A 17,140-nucleotide genomic window follows, 5' to 3' on the forward strand; every position below is an offset into this window, starting at 1 on the left:
GGATTGAAACCGATATTGTGATATCGGTTTCATAATTTTTGACCTGGCTGTGAATCATGATGTATCACAAATCATGATGTGTTTGTGTGTGCTATGTGAAATTTACAATGTAGGGAAAACTGTGAAGCCAGCCAATGCCTCTAGATAGCTCCAACCTTAGTTCAGACATTGTGTTTAGCTGGTGATATATCATGATGTTGAAAACCAGATATTGCCCATTCCTATCTGCAATCCTGGCAAAATCCCTGTAAGGCTGATCAGCCATATCATCCCTATATAACACAGGAGGAGCAGGGTTCTAGATAAGCAAAAGTAGCTTGCCAGTGGGTGGGAAAGGGTTGTTGCTTTTGCTACCTTCTAAACTGGCTGCAGCTTTTTGGATATGCATAAGGCAAGGAACCGTGGGGGGGGGGGGCTACCACCTACCGTGCCCACATGGTAGTACAAGGTGAATAGAGAAATCATCTGCTACTCCTTCTTCTGATGAAGAACATTAAAGCTGCCTTCTCTTGAGTCAGACTGTTAGTCCATCTAGTCCAGGACTGGCTAGTCCAGGACAGCAGCTTCCCAAGTATTCAGACAAGGTGTCTCCAGATCTGCTACTTAAGACACTTTTAGGTAGACATGGGGAACTGAACCTGGGGCTTTCTACTACTGAGCTATGGTCTCTTTCCTATGATGGACAGCTACGCATTCCCTGCTCTATCCTGGACTGCTTCGTGATGAATTGCCTGCAGGAATAGGAGCTAGTCAGTGCTGTGCCACTGACTGCCATATGACTTTCATTTTTTTAAAAGCAACCCAGGATTAATGTGCTATATATTATTAATAGTGAATTCATTATCTTTGTTTGGATCATAGTGTATAGCAAAGAGCAGCCTCAAAACTCAAAAAAGTGATAGCTACAGAGAGTCAGGGTGGGGTGGGGGTGGGACCCAAGGTTTACACAGGTGCGCATTTTCTAAAGGAAAAAATCCTATGTGCTCAATGGGCACAGAATACTGACTCAATGGGCACAGAATACTGACTAACTGATGAAAGGGAGGGATGGAAAAGCAGGAAATAAGGGCATGGAATGGAGTATCTTCAAAGTGGGTAGGGCTGGCTAGTTGGAATCTTGAACAAAAGCACTCTACAGTGTAGTAGAGGCAACAGTGCTTTAAAGCATGCATGATTGTGCACATGCGCATCACTGCAAGCTGGAAATGGCTGGAAAAGGGGGTGGGGATATAATGGGGTGGAGTGGGCTCTGTCAATATGTATGGGGGGGGTTCATGAAAGCATCCCCCATGCAAAATGATCATTGCCTGTACATCGGTGCAGGTCTCACTTATGAGAACCAGAAAAAATGTTCTCTCTAAAAGCCTTCTTTCCTTTGATGTTTGCCCCAGCCTGAGCTGACCTATTTCTTCAACACTTAAGACATCATCAAAGTTAAACCAGTCTAGGCCCATGTTCCCCATATGTGCAAATGTCCCTGCATGGCAATGGCAAACAGAAGTTTACAAAAAATGTAGTTGCACCATTCCTTTCTTTACACTTCCTTGTATCTTTTGCACACCTATTTTAAACCATGACTGTTCAGCTGACAAGCTCTAAAATTACAGGCTACGATCCAGTTCACAGTCGTGTAAGCCCCATTGATCTCATGCACAATTTGTGGGCTGGATTCTGACCTTTGTGTGCACAGCCTACTGAAGAGATCTAAATTTCAGCCTACAGAGCTACAAAACCTGTTCGGAGACGAGCATGGCATGCACACAATGGGTGGGATTCTGAGTCGAGCTATGGCAATTGCTCCATCAGAGAAAGCATTTCTGCTTGCCAGGCAGAATTGCCTCCCCTCTCTGCATGAGCTATTTTGGGGGTTCTTCTGACCCTCCCAACCAGATTTTGGAGAGGAAGGTCCCATTGCACCAGGGGAACTCATGTGCAAAAATAGTGGCTGCCGGGGTGTGTTTAGCTTGGAATTTATATGAAGATGTCACTCACTTGAGACTGCTCAATTCAGCTGTGTCCTTCATGTACAACAAGAGCACTTAGGGCATTCCAGTAAGGAAGCACCACTTTCCAATTCCATGCACCAATATTCCCATGAGGGAAATGTGTGGGGTAGCAGGTGTGAAGATTTCAGATAACCTAGAAACCCCAGCTGTAACCTCACGGTCTTGTCTGAAGCAGGCTTATGAATTGGTCAGCAAAACATTTCCCTTCTTCCATCTTAATTCTCTAGTGAAATGGTCTTCTCGAATGGCCCCGCATTCTTTGGATGCTTCCAGTCCTTCTGTGTATGATTTGCAGCAGCTTACAGGCAGTGTTACAGTAATGCGTAGGAGGGCAGCGGAGGTGCTCGAGAGGCAAGCAGCTACTCAAGGCTGGGCTTGATCAGGTAGCCACTGAAGGTGATGTAGATGTCCACGTTGTCACTGTAGATGGCGTTGTCGCGCTCTCGCTTGTAGAGGCGCACCCAGACCTCATCGTTCTCCCGCAGCTCCAGCATCAGGCTTTGGCTCTGCATGATGCTGCGGTCGCTGGGCTGGGCGTAGAGGATGACCTCCTCCTGGTCGTTCCGCATGACGTGCATGTAGGTCTCCTTGAAGTTCCAGGTGTGGACGTTCAGGCTGAAGAAGTACAGGCCAGCCACGTAGCAGTAGAACTTGCCCTTGAACATGTCAAAGTGGCTGTAGAGGTTCACGAAGACCGTGTCGAAGATCAAGGCCTGGTAGCCTTCGCTGCTGTGGAGCGCCTTCTTGCGGCCGACCGAGAAGGCAGCGTACTGGTGCTTGCAAGGATCTCCGGGGGCACCCATCTGCCCCTTGCTGCCCTTCGGGCCTGGGGCACCCCGTTCACCCGGGGGCCCCTCTTTGCCCCATTTCCCAGGAATCCCAGGTTCTCCTTGATCTCCTTTATCTCCTGTGGGTGGAGAGAGAGAAAGAGAAAGCAAAGGCTATGGGCACCCATGGTTTGGTGGGTGGGCTTGGAACCCTCCCTTACAATGTGTTTCCATGCATTTTGCAGCATCCTTGGCAGTCATCGTGATAAAAGGGCGACACAGCTGCCAGCGAAGGAGGTGGGCTGTGGGGAAAGATCTGTGACGGAAGGCGGGGCAAAAACAGCAGCTATGTCCCACATACAAGGACAGCTGGAGAAGGAGAGTCTTTGGAAGCCCTCAGAGATAGGAGGCTGCAGCCAAGTAAAACATATGCTACCACTAGGCAGACTTTCCTCAATTAGTTGCAGGCTGGCAACTTCTGTCTGCTTTGCATTTGGCCTGAAGAGAATAACTTTTGGTCTTGGGCCTGAACTGATTTCAGGTTTTTCTAACCAAATGGAGCCATTCCTTGGACTTTTATGGTTCCGCTACAGACAGATGAGCAACTTACCCAGCATTGAGGAATGTTACTTGTGGGCAACTTTAGTTACAAACAAGCTTGTACTGGGCTTAGACACACACGCGCGCGCGCGCGCGCGCGCACACACACACACACACACTTATACACAATCATATTGTACAAATTCAGGGGAATGTGAATTGAGTGGTTAACATGTGTAATGACTGACCGTTGTGCACATTCATCGTGTCTCATGGAGAATGTTCACATAGGGTCAGATTCATTTGAGTTGCTGCACTTAGGAAAGCCAGGGCAGTGAATCCCACTAGCTCCTCCCACCAACATTTCCTCCCTCCATACCCTCCCCAGTTCTGCTTTGGATGGTCAGGAGACCCTGAACACTGTGCACACTCTAAACACTGTGCAGTGGTGGAGGAGATTGTTTTATCTGGCAATCTGAAAAGCTTGGGCTGGTGGAACATGGCCTTAGTGTGACATTGAATTCTACCCATAATCCTTTCATGAAGAGGAAATTGTGCACTTTTCATAGTCAATATGCCTAATTGCCAACAGACGTTGGAAAATGTGCATATCTTGATTGGATTTTGTACATTCTCTGGCCAGCATGCATAATCCCCAACAAGCCTCATTGATTGACCGGGAAATGCGGACATTTTCTTCTTCATGGAAGGATTATGTGCTCTCCATGAGGCCTGGTAAATGTGCACAATGGCCAGTTGCTTTGCACATTAACCACTCAAATTACATTTCTATATATGTTATATACACACAAGCGTATACAGTGGTACCTCTGGTTACGTACTTAATTTGTTCCAGAGGTCTGTTCTTAACCTGAAACTGTTCTTAACCTGAAGCACCACTTTAGCTAATGGGGCCTCCTGCTGCTGCCGCAACGCCGGAGCACGATTTCTGTTCTCATCCTGAAGCAAAGTTCTTAACCCGAGGTACTATTTCTGGGTTAGCGGAGTCTGTAACCTGAAGCATATGTAACCTGAAACGTATGTAACCCGAGGTACCACTGTATATAGTAATGACATGCCACACGGAAGTTTACAAAGTAACAGGCAAAATTCAAGTACATCCCCCAGCCCATTGGGAAGCTTAAAATATGATTTTAGGCACTGAGGTGAAGCTGGGAGGAAAGAATGAAGGGAGAGGAGTGGCAGCTGAATATACACTTACCCTTCAGAATGGTAATGTTGATATATGGACGCACCTCTGGAATAATATACGGCAAGGAGTGGGGACTGTTTCTGCCGGGACTGGCCTCAGAGGAGCGAGGTGCATCCAGGGAATCACAGCAACGTTTGCAACTGCTCGAGGTGACGGTGACTTCTTGGGGGCCAGACGCATCAGCGGGAGCCCCAAATACAAATAGTGGGAGTACAAGGAAGACCAAAGGTACTTGCATTTGGATGGTTTCCATAGTGACCTGGCAGAGAAGAGAAGGAAACACAAAGGGAACTGAAATCGAGAGGATGTGAAAGGGCAGGGTGTTTCTGGACCACGATTCTCCGTGACTAAAAATGCCTCAGAAGCAAGGAGAAGGTAGGGCAAGCAAGCAGAAAGAAAGAAGAGCGAGAGCGAATCCTCTTCAGAGAGGTGCTATATCAGTCCTTTCAGGTCTCAAAAACATGGCTGAGTGCCTCTAGTCATGAGGTAACATTCTTGATATTTTGAGGGGTTTGAGGAGATGGGTTGGATAAACTCTTACAGCAGGGGTCAGCAAACTTTTTCAGCAGGGGGCTGGTCCACTGTACCTCAGACCTTGTGGGAGGCTGGACTATATTTTGAAAAAAGAAATGATGCAAGAGCACCATGAGCCCCCATGGCTGCTTACCTGTGTCTTGCGAGCGGCAGGGGCTGGCGTTGGCGGCAGGACAATGAGCGGCGCACGAAAGGGCTCCGGAGAGGGCCTGCTTAAAATGGCATCTGCTCAAGTGCTGCTGCTGCTGGCACCAACAAAGCCCAGCTCCTTCCTTCTCTAGGCAGGGTGGGGAGAAGCCAGGAGGAGGGAGGGAGGAGGCGCCGGCGCTACCGCTGCCGCCACTGCCCTGGGAGGGAGAGGGAGGGAGAGGGAAAGAGCGTGCATGCTGGCGATCCATGCAGCGGTTCCTGGACTGTCCGCAGGCCAGATCCAGAAGGCAATTGGGCCTGATCCAGCCCACGGGCCTTAGTTTGCCTACCCATGTCTTACAGTGTAGGGGTGGTATTCAACTAAGTTTTTACTCAGAGTCGACTAATTTAAAAGTCTGTTAATTTCAGTTTACTCTAAGTAAAGACTTAGTTGAGTACCACCCCACCACTGTAAGAGTTCATACAAGCCAACCTCTCATGCCCCCTTAAAATACCAAATGTGTTGTTCTCTTATGATTAGAGGTTGTCAGTCATGTTTTTGAAACCTGAAAGCATTGATATAGCACCTCTGTGAAGACGATTCTCTCTCTCTCTCTCTTCTTTCTAGGTATTTCCTGTTTGCACAGATGGTAAATTACTTTACAGCAAGTGACACGGTTGTTCCTTCTGCACTCAGAGATGATGAATAGCTCCTGTGGGCCATAATCTTCTGCATACGTCCTCAATGGACCTTTTCTTTTGAGTAGACCTGCACAGGATCGCTCCATTGGTTGTACAGAACATGTAGTAGGAGCTTCAAATAAACAACTTGAAAACCAGTAATTCCTTCACTGGCCAACGGAAAGCTTGATAAGGGCAAGAGGCTACGTATGGGACAAACAGGATGTGATGTGGAAGATCTGTGATTGGATTTCTCAGAGTCCTTTATCTTCAGTTAAAAGCACCCACGGGAGTGGGATTCGGATCGGGGTTGCAACAATGGAGGAGGAGGAGATTAACTTTCCCTGCTGTGAAGTCTCTCTGATTTACAGCTGCCATCAGGCATTGTTATTAACCACAGGGACCTGTGTTGTTCCTGTATCTCCCTTTCACTTTTTTGTTTGTTCGCATCTTTATTTAAGATGGGGAAATGGTGTGGATTGTGGGTGTGAAGGGTAGTCCCTCTTCGCCACCCTGCAATCGAGATTCCCCCTCCTCCAGCAGTTGCTTTTAACCAAACAAGAAGACATAAAGAGATCTTATCAACAGACCTTCCACATTACATTTAGTCTTGTTCCTATAATTTATCATGTTACCTTTAGAAAGGTACCATAAGCGGGAAAACAATAATATGTGCTAATGTACACCTTCCTTATATAATAACTTTCTTAAGTTACCCCTTTTCAGCACCATTCTTAAGCCCCCTGCCATGATTACAGACATCACAGTAATTACAAGGGGATATTTCCCTCCAGGATGACTTAACTGAGATAAGTATTATTTATAGTGATCTCGAAAGATCCCTCCCATTCAGGGAGCATTTTGGATGAACACAGCTCATCCAGTCAGGAAGGCAGAGTTTAGATTGTTAACTGATCTTTCTTCCTTGCCAGAAAGTTTCCTGTTCTAAAAATGAAATCTCAGTAGTATTAGAAATGTTAAAAGTCTGGTGTGTATGTGTGTGTTTAAATCTTATGAACATAGTAGTATAGGAAGCTGACTTATACCAAGTCAGTTCCATCTGTCAATCTAGCACAGTTCTGTCTACACGGACTGGCAGCAGCTCTCCAGGGTTTCAGGCAGGGGGCATTCCCAGGCCTACCTGGAGATGCTTGAGAGGACTGAACCTGGGACCTTCTGCATGCAACAAAGGTGCTCTCTCCCTGAGATGCTGTACCAATGAGCCCTTCCCCCTATCAATTTTTAGGTGGGGCAGTTTGTCTGCAGTGCCCACCCTAACCGAACATCTGAAAGGATGCTTTAATTTCAGTCTGCACATGTGTGCAATTGAGAACTCCAGATAATAGCCTGCCTCAGTTTTGTGATCTGCAAAACGGGAAGGAAAGCTGGAGCAAAACAAACAAACAAACAAACAAACACCCAGAACAAAAACCAAACACCCTCATTCAAAGGGAAGTTTTGTTGCTTGACAGGGCATTTGCACATTTTTTTTTTTAAATTAAAAAAATATTATTTCTCCTAGGGATGGGGAAGGAGACAAGAGCTCCGTTTCCGCTCTAGCAAACCGTGCCTGTGAAGACCTACCTCGCCTGCGTTTCGGAAAACTGTCTAAAAGGCAGCTGACTTCTGCCCTCTGGTGAGGCAGCACCCCTTGCATTTGAAAGAAGAAGAAGAAGAAGAAGAAGCTAATCCATATGTTCTTTTGACCCTCCACCCCTTTGGAAGTTTGCAGAGCGGCTGTGGAAGCAGGAATATGCAAGCCTTGCAGAAGAGGCGGAGGGGCTGGCACGGCTGGAGCGCGAGGGGAAGGCAAAAGCTGCTGCTGCCGAGGCATGTGCGTTTGATTAGGGGCGTCCGGGCTGGAGTTTTGCAAGCTAAGCATGCACACGCGCTCGCGCAAAAGTGACACGGAGGAGGGAACGGGGGGCTGCAAAGGGGCGGAAGGCCAAGGAGTTCTTCTTTGCCTGGATCCCTCCCCCGGGACACCTAGCCCGTGACCACCAGCAGGCTCACCCTGGAAGAGTGGCGCGTCGTCGCCGCCGCCGCCTTCTTTCAAAATCCCTGAAAGTTTCCGCTCCTCTGCCTTGCCGGTCAGTCCCCTCTGCACACTGGATCCCCTCTGCTAGCCAAGCCAGCCCGGAGTCCCATGTCTTTAATAGCTTGTTGTTGGCAGAGGAAACTCAAACCGCCGGCACAGCCCGCCTGCGAGGCTCCCGTCCCGTCCCCTTTCTCCCCTCCGCGTTTGGGCTCTACGGCTCCAGCGGGTGTTAGGTTTCTGCCGCGTTAACTCTTTCCTCGGCAAAAAAAAATAAAAAAAAGCAGATCCTGCCTCCTTCCTGGCTCCGTGCCTGCTCATCCCGGCCCCTTTGCTGGGCCCGGTGAGAGCCAGAGAAAGGGTGGAGGAAGGCATGTCTACTTGGGAGTAAGCGCAGGCGGACTGGGCCCCCAGTCCAGGGAAGGGAGTGAAGGGATTGCAGCCTGTCCTCTGTTGAAACACAGAAATGGATGCTGACCTTCGTGTCAGAACCGAGGTGAATTATCTTAGCATCACCCGCCCAAAAAGAGATGCCTCACTCCAAAAGATTTGCACAACACTTTCTGCTGCTGATTGCTAGATATAGATGTGGCTTTAGAAACAGCTCATCACAGTGGGGAAGGTGAACTAGGTGGCCGGTGTGGCAGCTCATATTCCTGTCCAGATTCCACAATATTGTTGTGGATTTGGCAGTTAGCTTAGCTGGCGTGTTGTTGATAATGCCAGGGTCATGGGTTCAATCCTCACATGGGCATTGCAGGGGGTTGGACTAAATGGCCCTTGGGGTCCCTTTTAATTCTACAATTTTATGGTTCTAGGGTTTGTTCTGGATGATATCTGTGGGTACCATCTAGGCCTGTGATCCAATGTATGTAAGGTTAGGATCCATAAGAGGAAGCCTGCTGAACCATTCAAACCAGCTCCTTTGTTAAAATCATGCCCTTAGCCACTCAGCTAAGTACCCATCAGCATCTTATAGAGTAAGCTCTGTTACCATAGTGACAAATGAGTGGGCCTTTCCCCACCTCACTTGGCTAGATGCCTCTTCATCCTGACCAAAGTGGACCAGTGGTCTGACTCAATAAAAGACAGCTTCTAACCTGTGCAGAGGAGGGTGACCAAGATTATCAGGGGGTCTGGAAACCAAGCCTTATGAGGAACCGTTGAAGGAGTTGGGTATGTTTAGCCTGGGAAAGAGGAGACTGAGAGGAGATATGATAGTCATCTTCAAATATCTAAAGGGCTGTCATGTGGAGGATGGGGCCAGCTTGTTTTCTTCTGCTTCAGAAGATAGGATTCAATGGATTCAAGTTACCAGAAAGGAGATTCCAACTAAACCTCAGGAAGAACTTTCTGACAATATGAGCTATTTAACAGTGGAACGGTCTCCTTTTGGGAGTTGGTGGACTCTCCTTCCTTTGTGGTTTTAAAGCAGAGGTTGGGTGGCCATCTGTCAGGGATGCTTTAGTAGAGATTCCTGCATTGCAGGGGGTTGGACTAGATGGCCCTTGGAGGACCTTCCAACTTTATAATTTTATGATTCCTCCAGGAATTTCCCTCATGCCTTTTTAAAGCCATCTAGATTTATGGCCAACACAACAGTGTTGTAGCAGTGAATTCCATAGTTCAACTACGCACTATGTTTTGACTGCTCTCATCTTCTACCTTCAGGTAGGTAGCCATGTTGGTCTGATGCAGTAGAAATATATATATATATTTCTACTGCACCTACTGGACCATTATCTTCTACCATTCAGCTTCATTGTATTAACCCAGGTCCTGGTGTTGTGAGGGAGGAAACAAAGGTTGTGTGAATTGTTTCTTTCATAACATATCCTGTTGGAGATCAAGATGTGTACAGTTAAAGTAATCTGGGCTGCAAGCTGGTAATAGTTCTCACAGTTTTGCTATCATATTTGGTAGACTGGCTGGGCTAATTCATAATAAGTATCGGGAAAGGCTAGGCAATATGTTTGTCATTGCTCAAGTATTAATGGCTCAAAATGGAAGGAAACAAGAATTTCCACCAGTAGAGGACTGGAAATAAAATATAAGGCATAGGCTAGAGTGATGTTGTATAAGATAATGTATTATATTAAAAAATGTGGGAAGCATGTGTGACAATAAAAGACTCTCTGGATTGTTGGCAGAAATTTATTCAGTGCTGAAATCAAACAACAAATTACAACAATGTTGGGAAAGAAGTCTTGGAAATGATTTAAGTTACTATGACAATAAGCCAATCTATTAGTAACAGCAGTAGTATTGAAATAGCCAACAGATAATGCAATTTAAATAAAAATGTGTGTATGTATACATCCAGCTGATATATTCAAAAAGATAATACTCTCTTTTTAAATAAAAAATGAGAATAATTTCTATCAACGCTGCAGTTCCACTGAAAACTGCGCAAATGGCATTCATTGGGGGGAGTCTGTAGTTCAGTGGTGCAGCATCTATGCATAGAGAAGGTCCTATGTTCAATCCCTGGTACCTCCAGGTAAGGCTGGAAAGAAATTCTGGGGAGCCACTGCCAGTCCATACTGAGCTAGAGGCACCAATGGTCTGATTCAGTATAAGGCAGCTTCTGATCTCTTTTCCTGTGTTGTTCATGGTGCAGGCTCTGCTTTTGGCTGTCAACAACTTGTCTTCTTTGATAACAGAGAGACCAACACCTACGAATGCAAGTCTCCCTGGATGCTCCCTACAATATGGTGCCAGTCATCTTCTTTGCACAACCTATTTAAGAGCTGCAGAGCATTCCCACCGACAGCCTTCCGGGTAGAGACAGCTGCTGCTGCTGTGCAATACTTTAAAGGGCCCAAGTGCATGGTAACATTTAATGTATGCTCTCTTAAGTGCTAAATTGGACTTGATTTCCCTGGCTTTGCACCCTCCCGTTCTGGCAACAAGCAAAGAGAATCACATTCTGGCCAGTTGGAAATCCCAACCGGAGGCTTTCCTGGCTTCTCCTCCCAAAAACTGTGTGAGAGGGTTTGGTGGGTCCGTTCCTGGCTGAGGCATATAAGGGAATCAATTTTTGCTTGCTTCCCACCGAAGGCAGAACAGCAGCATCAGCAGGTTTACTGTATCTCTCGAGTTATTTGAGGAAAAGCTGGAGGATGCCTAACATGAGGCTCTGGAGCGGACAAATTGTTTCCATTTGTTTAGATTAGGGAGTTGGAGATGGCTGTAGCCAAATCTGGGTTGCTTCTCACAGCTTGGCAGGAAAGCAAAGAGCACAGAGGAGCAAACGGAAAGTCTGGAGAAGGAAATGTGGAGGGGAGGGGAGAACGGAAGGTACTGGGATGTTGTTGCCTTTGAATTCTATCATAAAAAGCCATTTCTGAAAATGGAGTGGGTTTTATTTGCATCCCTGGCGCAAGTGTGGTCCTCCCCAGCCAATGGTGGCTGAGATGTGAAGCTGTGAACAAACCATGATGTTCCAAGTAGCCATCCCAGCTCTGCTTCTGGTCTTCCTGTGTCCTTCGCTAGGTCATTCCATCTCTTGTGATGCTTTGATTGCTCCTTAAGGAATTCCCCAATGTGTTTGGAGGAGGAGGGCTGGCGGTATCATTCCTCTTATTGTGTTCCCCATTTCCTCTGCTTGTCCCTGGCTTCCTTTCTCTGTCTCTCCATCTCCCTCCCTCTCTCACACACTTTGCCATTTCCAAGAGAATTCCTGCTGAATGCATACAGCCATATTCCGTCTTCTGCAATTAGGCTTTCAAAGTTAGGGTAAAAATGACCCTTGAATCATCTTCTTGTCTAGCGGAGCTGCACCTCTTGGCAGTGCTATTAAAACAATGTCTCCTGCATCCCCTCCCCAAGCCATTCTCTGTCAATTGATGAGGGAGAAATTGCATTCATAAATAACCAAAGGGGCATCCCCATGGGTGCTGTGGGGTTTGTTGTTGCTGCTGCTGCCCTTTCCTTACTTTCAAAGTGACCAAGGGGTGTTTGTGAGTGTCCTTCCTTTCACCCTACAAAGCATTTCCCCAGCGGTCTGTACTCTGCAGCCTCCCAAGGTGCCCATGTTTCAACCAAAGCCCAGGGGAAGACATTGTTAGGTAACTCCTACCATAGGGCTTTTTCAGATCAGGAAGCACAGGTAGCTGGGAAGCCTGCAGAGAGGCTGGAGAAATATTTACTGGGAAAGTGAAATACACACAAAACCCTGGGCTGAAGTTTTAAAGAAATTATTTAGTGCCCTGAGAGGGATGCAGAAAAATGGAAGCTTCTTTCATACAGGGAAGAAAACTGATGAGAAACTGGAGGATAGGTTTTGGCAGAGCACAACTTTTGGTTTCAGAAGTGGGCACCCAGTTTGCTTATGACATTACTCATATGTGCTGAGCCTCTAAACTTGGGTGTGTGTGGGGGGGGGGAAATCAATGGAATCTTGCTATATACATAAAAAGGGAATGCTGTTGTCACACAGCCCCAATTGGAGGACCAGAATCCTAGATTTGCAGGGGAGGGGAGCCAAAGAAAAGGCAGATTGCACAAGAGCAGAGGCTATGGTATGGAAGTGAGAAGGGAGGCACACAGAGGGAGGAGGCGGCATGGATATGCAGGTGAAAATGGGTGCAAAGTGGGACTGCAGAAGAGAGAGCGGCTTCAGAAATGAGGTTGGGAAGGTGAAAATTGAGCTTAGGAAGTGGAAGCTCTAGGGGTTTAATGTGGGGGGATGGTAGGGGGTTGGCAAGCAGGGTTGCAGGCTTTAGTAGCCATGTAAAGGTATAAGCAAGTGGAATGATAAGATTACATTTCAAGAACCTACTGCTTGCACCCAGGGAGGGGGTGTCACTTTGGTGCACAAATGCAGCGGTTTGACTTCACCCCTTGAGGTGCACTCTATTGTCTCTGGAGACAGATGGATGCAAACAACAACCTGTGACATTGAATGCATCTTTACATTGAATGTGCATGGTTTTTGTTTTTTTAATTGTACAAAAAACAGCTGCTGTGGGTGATGACAACAATTACTGAGACCAAAAGCAGGTTTGGTGAGGAGGAATTTAACTTTTCTGCTCCTGCTGCACTTCTGAGGAAAACCCTTCCTCTGAAAGTGGTCTTTTCATTTGGAGGAAATTTCCCACTTACGGTAGATCCCCTCAGCGGATGCTATTTGTATCCTCAAAGGCTTTTGTGATAATTGTAAAGACGTGTCTCAGATCATGTCTAGATCTTAAATGTGAGACCATATCTTAACAGGGTGTTATCACCACCGAGTTGAATGGCAGATCGCTAATCAAATTTTCCAACTCGTTTCTGAAAGTGCAAAAATAAATGAAATGGCACAGGCTAAACAAAGAAAAGAATTAGATCACCCTGACATATTCTAACACTCGTGCATGCTTCTTGCAGGGACTTAGTTGATTGCTCTGAAGGTAGGGAAAATGTGGTAAGCTAGCCATGAAACTACCATATGTATGGGCTATGCTTTAAATCCAGAGAACCAGAGACCAATTCTGATTCACAGTAATAAAAGGGGGGGGGGGCAGGAAGCTCAGTGTATCCCTTTCCCCAGCATCTGGATGTACTCTAAATTAAAGAAGGAAAATACAATATGAGGGAGGATGCTTCCTCTTGGAGTAGACAAAAATCCCAGGGAACTTTATGCATAATGAGAAAGGCACTGCAGAACATTTCTTAATGGATGTAACAGTCATCCGCCGATAATCTGTGGAGGCCTGTTCAACCCATTATGAAGTTTTTGATAATTCAGTATTAGGCATGTCAAACAGGAATCAAAGAAAGCAAAGCAGAGAAAGGAAGATAAAAGTAAGCACAAAAAGATGCTTTTAAAAAAGAAGTTGGATAGCACTCCGCTAAAACAAAACATAGATGGGGAGAAAACTTACCCCTAGATGATTATTTCTTCTTCTTCTTCTTCTTCTTCTTCTTCTTCTTCTTCTTCTTCTTCTTCTTCTTCTTCTTCTTCTTCTATTTCTATACTGCCCTTCATCCAAGAATTACCGGGTGATTTACAATATAAAAACACAAAAACACAAAGCATAGTAAAACAACAACAACAACAACAACAACAACAACAACAACAACAACAACACAGTATTGTTATTATTTATTAATTTCTGACAGCATGTCTTTACCACAAAAGCCTCGATCATGGGCAGGGATGTCGAAGAATTCTGATGAAAACTGCCATGGGAACAGAAACTGCTAAAGTTTTTTTTTATTTGTTCCATGCCTGGAATGGAAATCAATCTTTTGAATATGATTGGTATTTGATGCTGCTGTTGATTTCAGTCTGCAAACGATACTTAATTGATTGTTTTCCCCTTCCACATTTACGTTATGTTTCCTTTGCATTGAAATGAATAGGGGTAGAAAAAGACATATATATAATTTTATTTGTATGCCACCTTTCCATGCTCAAGGCAGCTTACAAACATGAAAAAAATACATAACTACAACATAACAAAAGTAGTCATTAACAAGAAATAAAACACTAAAAAAATACACAACCAATTGGACAATTTTTGCACAAATCACAATAAGATCTAAAATAAAGATTTAAAAAACAACTGCAATAAATCTCCCTAAACAATACCAAAGTGCAAGAGTCTGTTCAGCAGCCTTAGCTTCTGTAGCTGGAGTCAGTCAAGGCTGTGCCCCCGCCCCCGCCCCCTGGCCAGGTGGGAAAAAGACCTGCAGGGCACGGAGCAGGTCTTCCAGGACTTACAGATAAGATACATAATTAATTAGGTCAGTTGTGTAATTTTACTTCATTGGACAGCGAGATGAATAACATTTTTGGTGGAAGAGGAACTGCAGCAGAACAGAAGTAGTGCTGCATGCAACAGAGCGATGGGCAACAATTCCTTTTTTGGAAAAAAAAACAAGTGTGTGTGTGTGTGTGTGTGTGTGTGTGTGATATATAAAAACCCTGTGACCACCTTCTAAGTTTAAGTAAGGTAAGCAGCAATCTCTTGAAAATTTCAGCAAATTTTCTCCCTGCCCACCATTTTTCAGAACGGCTTAATTTCACCCCCACCCACCCAGCAAGTGGTTGGAAAATATTTTTTTTCTAGAATTCACAAGTAGTAGAGAGAAAGTATATAAAACCTGTCATGATAATCCAAAATAATTACTTTGCTGGCTTTAGATTTGGTTAAACATGCCCAAGATTTCACTCTGCAGCTTAAGATAAGCTTTACAAGGGGTTGGTTTCCAGAGTAAAAGGTTTACAATTTATAACCACAGTAAATTTTTGTTAAACGGGCAAAATATTATTCTTTACAAGATAAGCTTTATGAGAGGTTGGATGCCAGAATTCCGATTTAAAGCATGCATATCTTCTCGAAGTTTGAGATGTCACTGACCCCAGCTTCAGTGCTGGCTCCTTGTTTGCAGAGCAAGAAGACTGGGGCAGAGAGATCAAGGGGGAAAGTGGGGCAGGTGGAGTAAATGCCCTTTGTGAGACTAGAATGTGTTTACTTCTTGTGGGGCATGAACATAAAAAAGGCATCTTAACAATTGCAGATTTCATGCTTTTTGTTGAATGGGTGCATTTTTTAAACACTTAAAATCTTTTCTTAAAGCAAACAGGTTTCTTAAAATCGAAGATAAGTGTATGCCGTGCTTTTCTCAGCCTGAGCTCAGTTCCAGCACCTCTCAGGTGGGTGCCATTGAGGCCAGTGCTCCTCTTGGCCACTTCTTGCCTTTTAGTACTTCTGAGAAGCCCCAAATGAGCATTTCAAGTCAAAATGGAAGCTGGTCAGTGTGTGCAAGTGTACACTTTTTTTTAGATCTATGACTCCACCTAGCTCCTAGCTGCTCCTAGCTGCTTCTATGACTCCACCTAGCTCCTAGCTGCTCCTAGCTGCTTCTATTGACTCCACCTAGCTCCTAGCTGCTCCTAGCTGCTTCTATGACTCCACCTAGCTCCTAGCTGCTCCTAGCTGCTTCTATGACTCCACCTAGCTCCTAGCTGCTTCTAGCCACCATTGGTTGGGTGCTGGATGGGTGCTTTGAGGTTGTGATGGTTGGATAAATGGAAACTGAATCTTGAAAATACGCAGGTGTTCAGGGCTGTCTTTACCCAGGGGTGTAAGGGGTGCAGGGCACCCGGGTGCCGAATTCTGGGGGGAACCAGGTGCCCGCTGCTGAAGCCGCCTAAGCTCTTAACTATCTATCTGTTATGAAATAATAAATAATTTTGACCAAGCTAGAAAAACAAAATACATTTATACCTAGGTGTTACCTACTGTTTCACTAAAGGACTTTCAACTTTGTGCACTCATTTACCAAAGACACGCTGCACCAGCAGTGGCGCTTGTCATTCACAACAGTGGTGTTTGTCAGACTCATTGATGGCACTTGTCATTCTCAACGGTGCCGTGCATGCGAAAATAACTCTTACATCAAAACATTATGTTACGAATTGTATTGAGCTGCTATTCTTCAGCGGAGTCAGCTGTGTGGGAATGTTCAGGGGTGCAGGAGAGGATATATTGTTTGATTATAGCCTTTCCAACTTGTGTAAACAAGTTCACAATTTAGCAGAGTAACATTCTCCTTTTTAAACTTGCAGCGGATGTGTTTGCTCAGGCTTGCTAAAGCCTCTATAATAACTGTCCTGGTATTTTCCCCTTATTCCCTTATAAAAGATAAGACATGACACAGTCTTCTATAAAAGTATAAAAAGAGTTTACTCACATTCTGTTTACAATCAGATCCCAGAAGGCAGACTTAGCTTAGAAAAGTAACATACACCTAGAAACTATCCCATAAGGAGACAGTCCCTCTGTCCTCTCTTGGCTGGAAGCCAAAAGAGCATCTTTGGCTAAGCAGATGTTGCTTCTTCGATGCATGTAGTCAAAGAGAGAGAGATGGCTGCCCTGCCCTGTGCTTTTGTCATTACCTGCACAGGTGAGGCCACGCCCACCTCTAGTCACATGTAGAGGAAGTCTGTCCCAGCCCAGAAGGAAACAGGAAGTTTACCAGCTGGCTGGAGAAACATTCCTCCCCATGTGTAAACATGTTCACTCTAGGAATGTTGTACTTGGCTGCTCTTGTGTTTCACATCCCACAAGCGGCACCTTTGACACGACTGATGTTTCTCCTAAGTAGGTGCCTAAACAATACTTACTGTATAAGTTTAAGTGTGGTGTTGTATACTTAAGTATAAGTGTATTGTAAATAAATGAGCAAATAAAAAAGTTTGCTTCTCTCTCCCCCCCCTTCTTTCATAAACAAGAGATAAGGT

General features: G+C 45.4%; 1 protein-coding gene across 1 annotated transcript; it reads right to left on the minus strand.

Annotated features, from left to right (window-relative positions):
- Positions 1-1,011: 1,011 nt before the first annotated feature.
- On the minus strand, positions 1,012-8,290 carry C1QTNF6 (C1q and TNF related 6). Its single transcript, XM_081878521.1, has 3 exons — positions 7,884-8,290; positions 4,536-4,785; positions 1,012-2,913 (listed from the first exon to the last, which is right to left on the minus strand). The coding sequence occupies exons 2-3, from the start codon at positions 4,777-4,779 to the stop codon at positions 2,366-2,368; spliced, it is 792 nt and encodes a 263-aa protein (XP_081734647.1). The 5' UTR covers positions 4,780-4,785; positions 7,884-8,290; the 3' UTR covers positions 1,012-2,365.
- Between the last annotated feature and the right edge of the window lie 8,850 nt (positions 8,291-17,140).

The sequence above is a fragment of the Podarcis erhardii genome (assembly GCF_964252035.2).
Source record: "Podarcis erhardii genome assembly, chromosome: 10".
Lineage (NCBI taxonomy): Eukaryota > Metazoa > Chordata > Lepidosauria > Squamata > Lacertidae > Podarcis > Podarcis erhardii.

Excerpts from the sequence above, each read along its gene's own strand:
- C1QTNF6 (XM_081878521.1), bottom strand. The coding sequence starts at position 4,779 with ATGGAAACCATCCAAATGCAAGTACCTTTGGTCTTCCTTGTACTCCCA. Across the intron at positions 2,914-4,535 it reads CAACATTACCATTCTGAAGG|GAGATAAAGGAGATCAAGGA; the intron begins GTAAGTGTATAT and ends CTCCACCCACAG.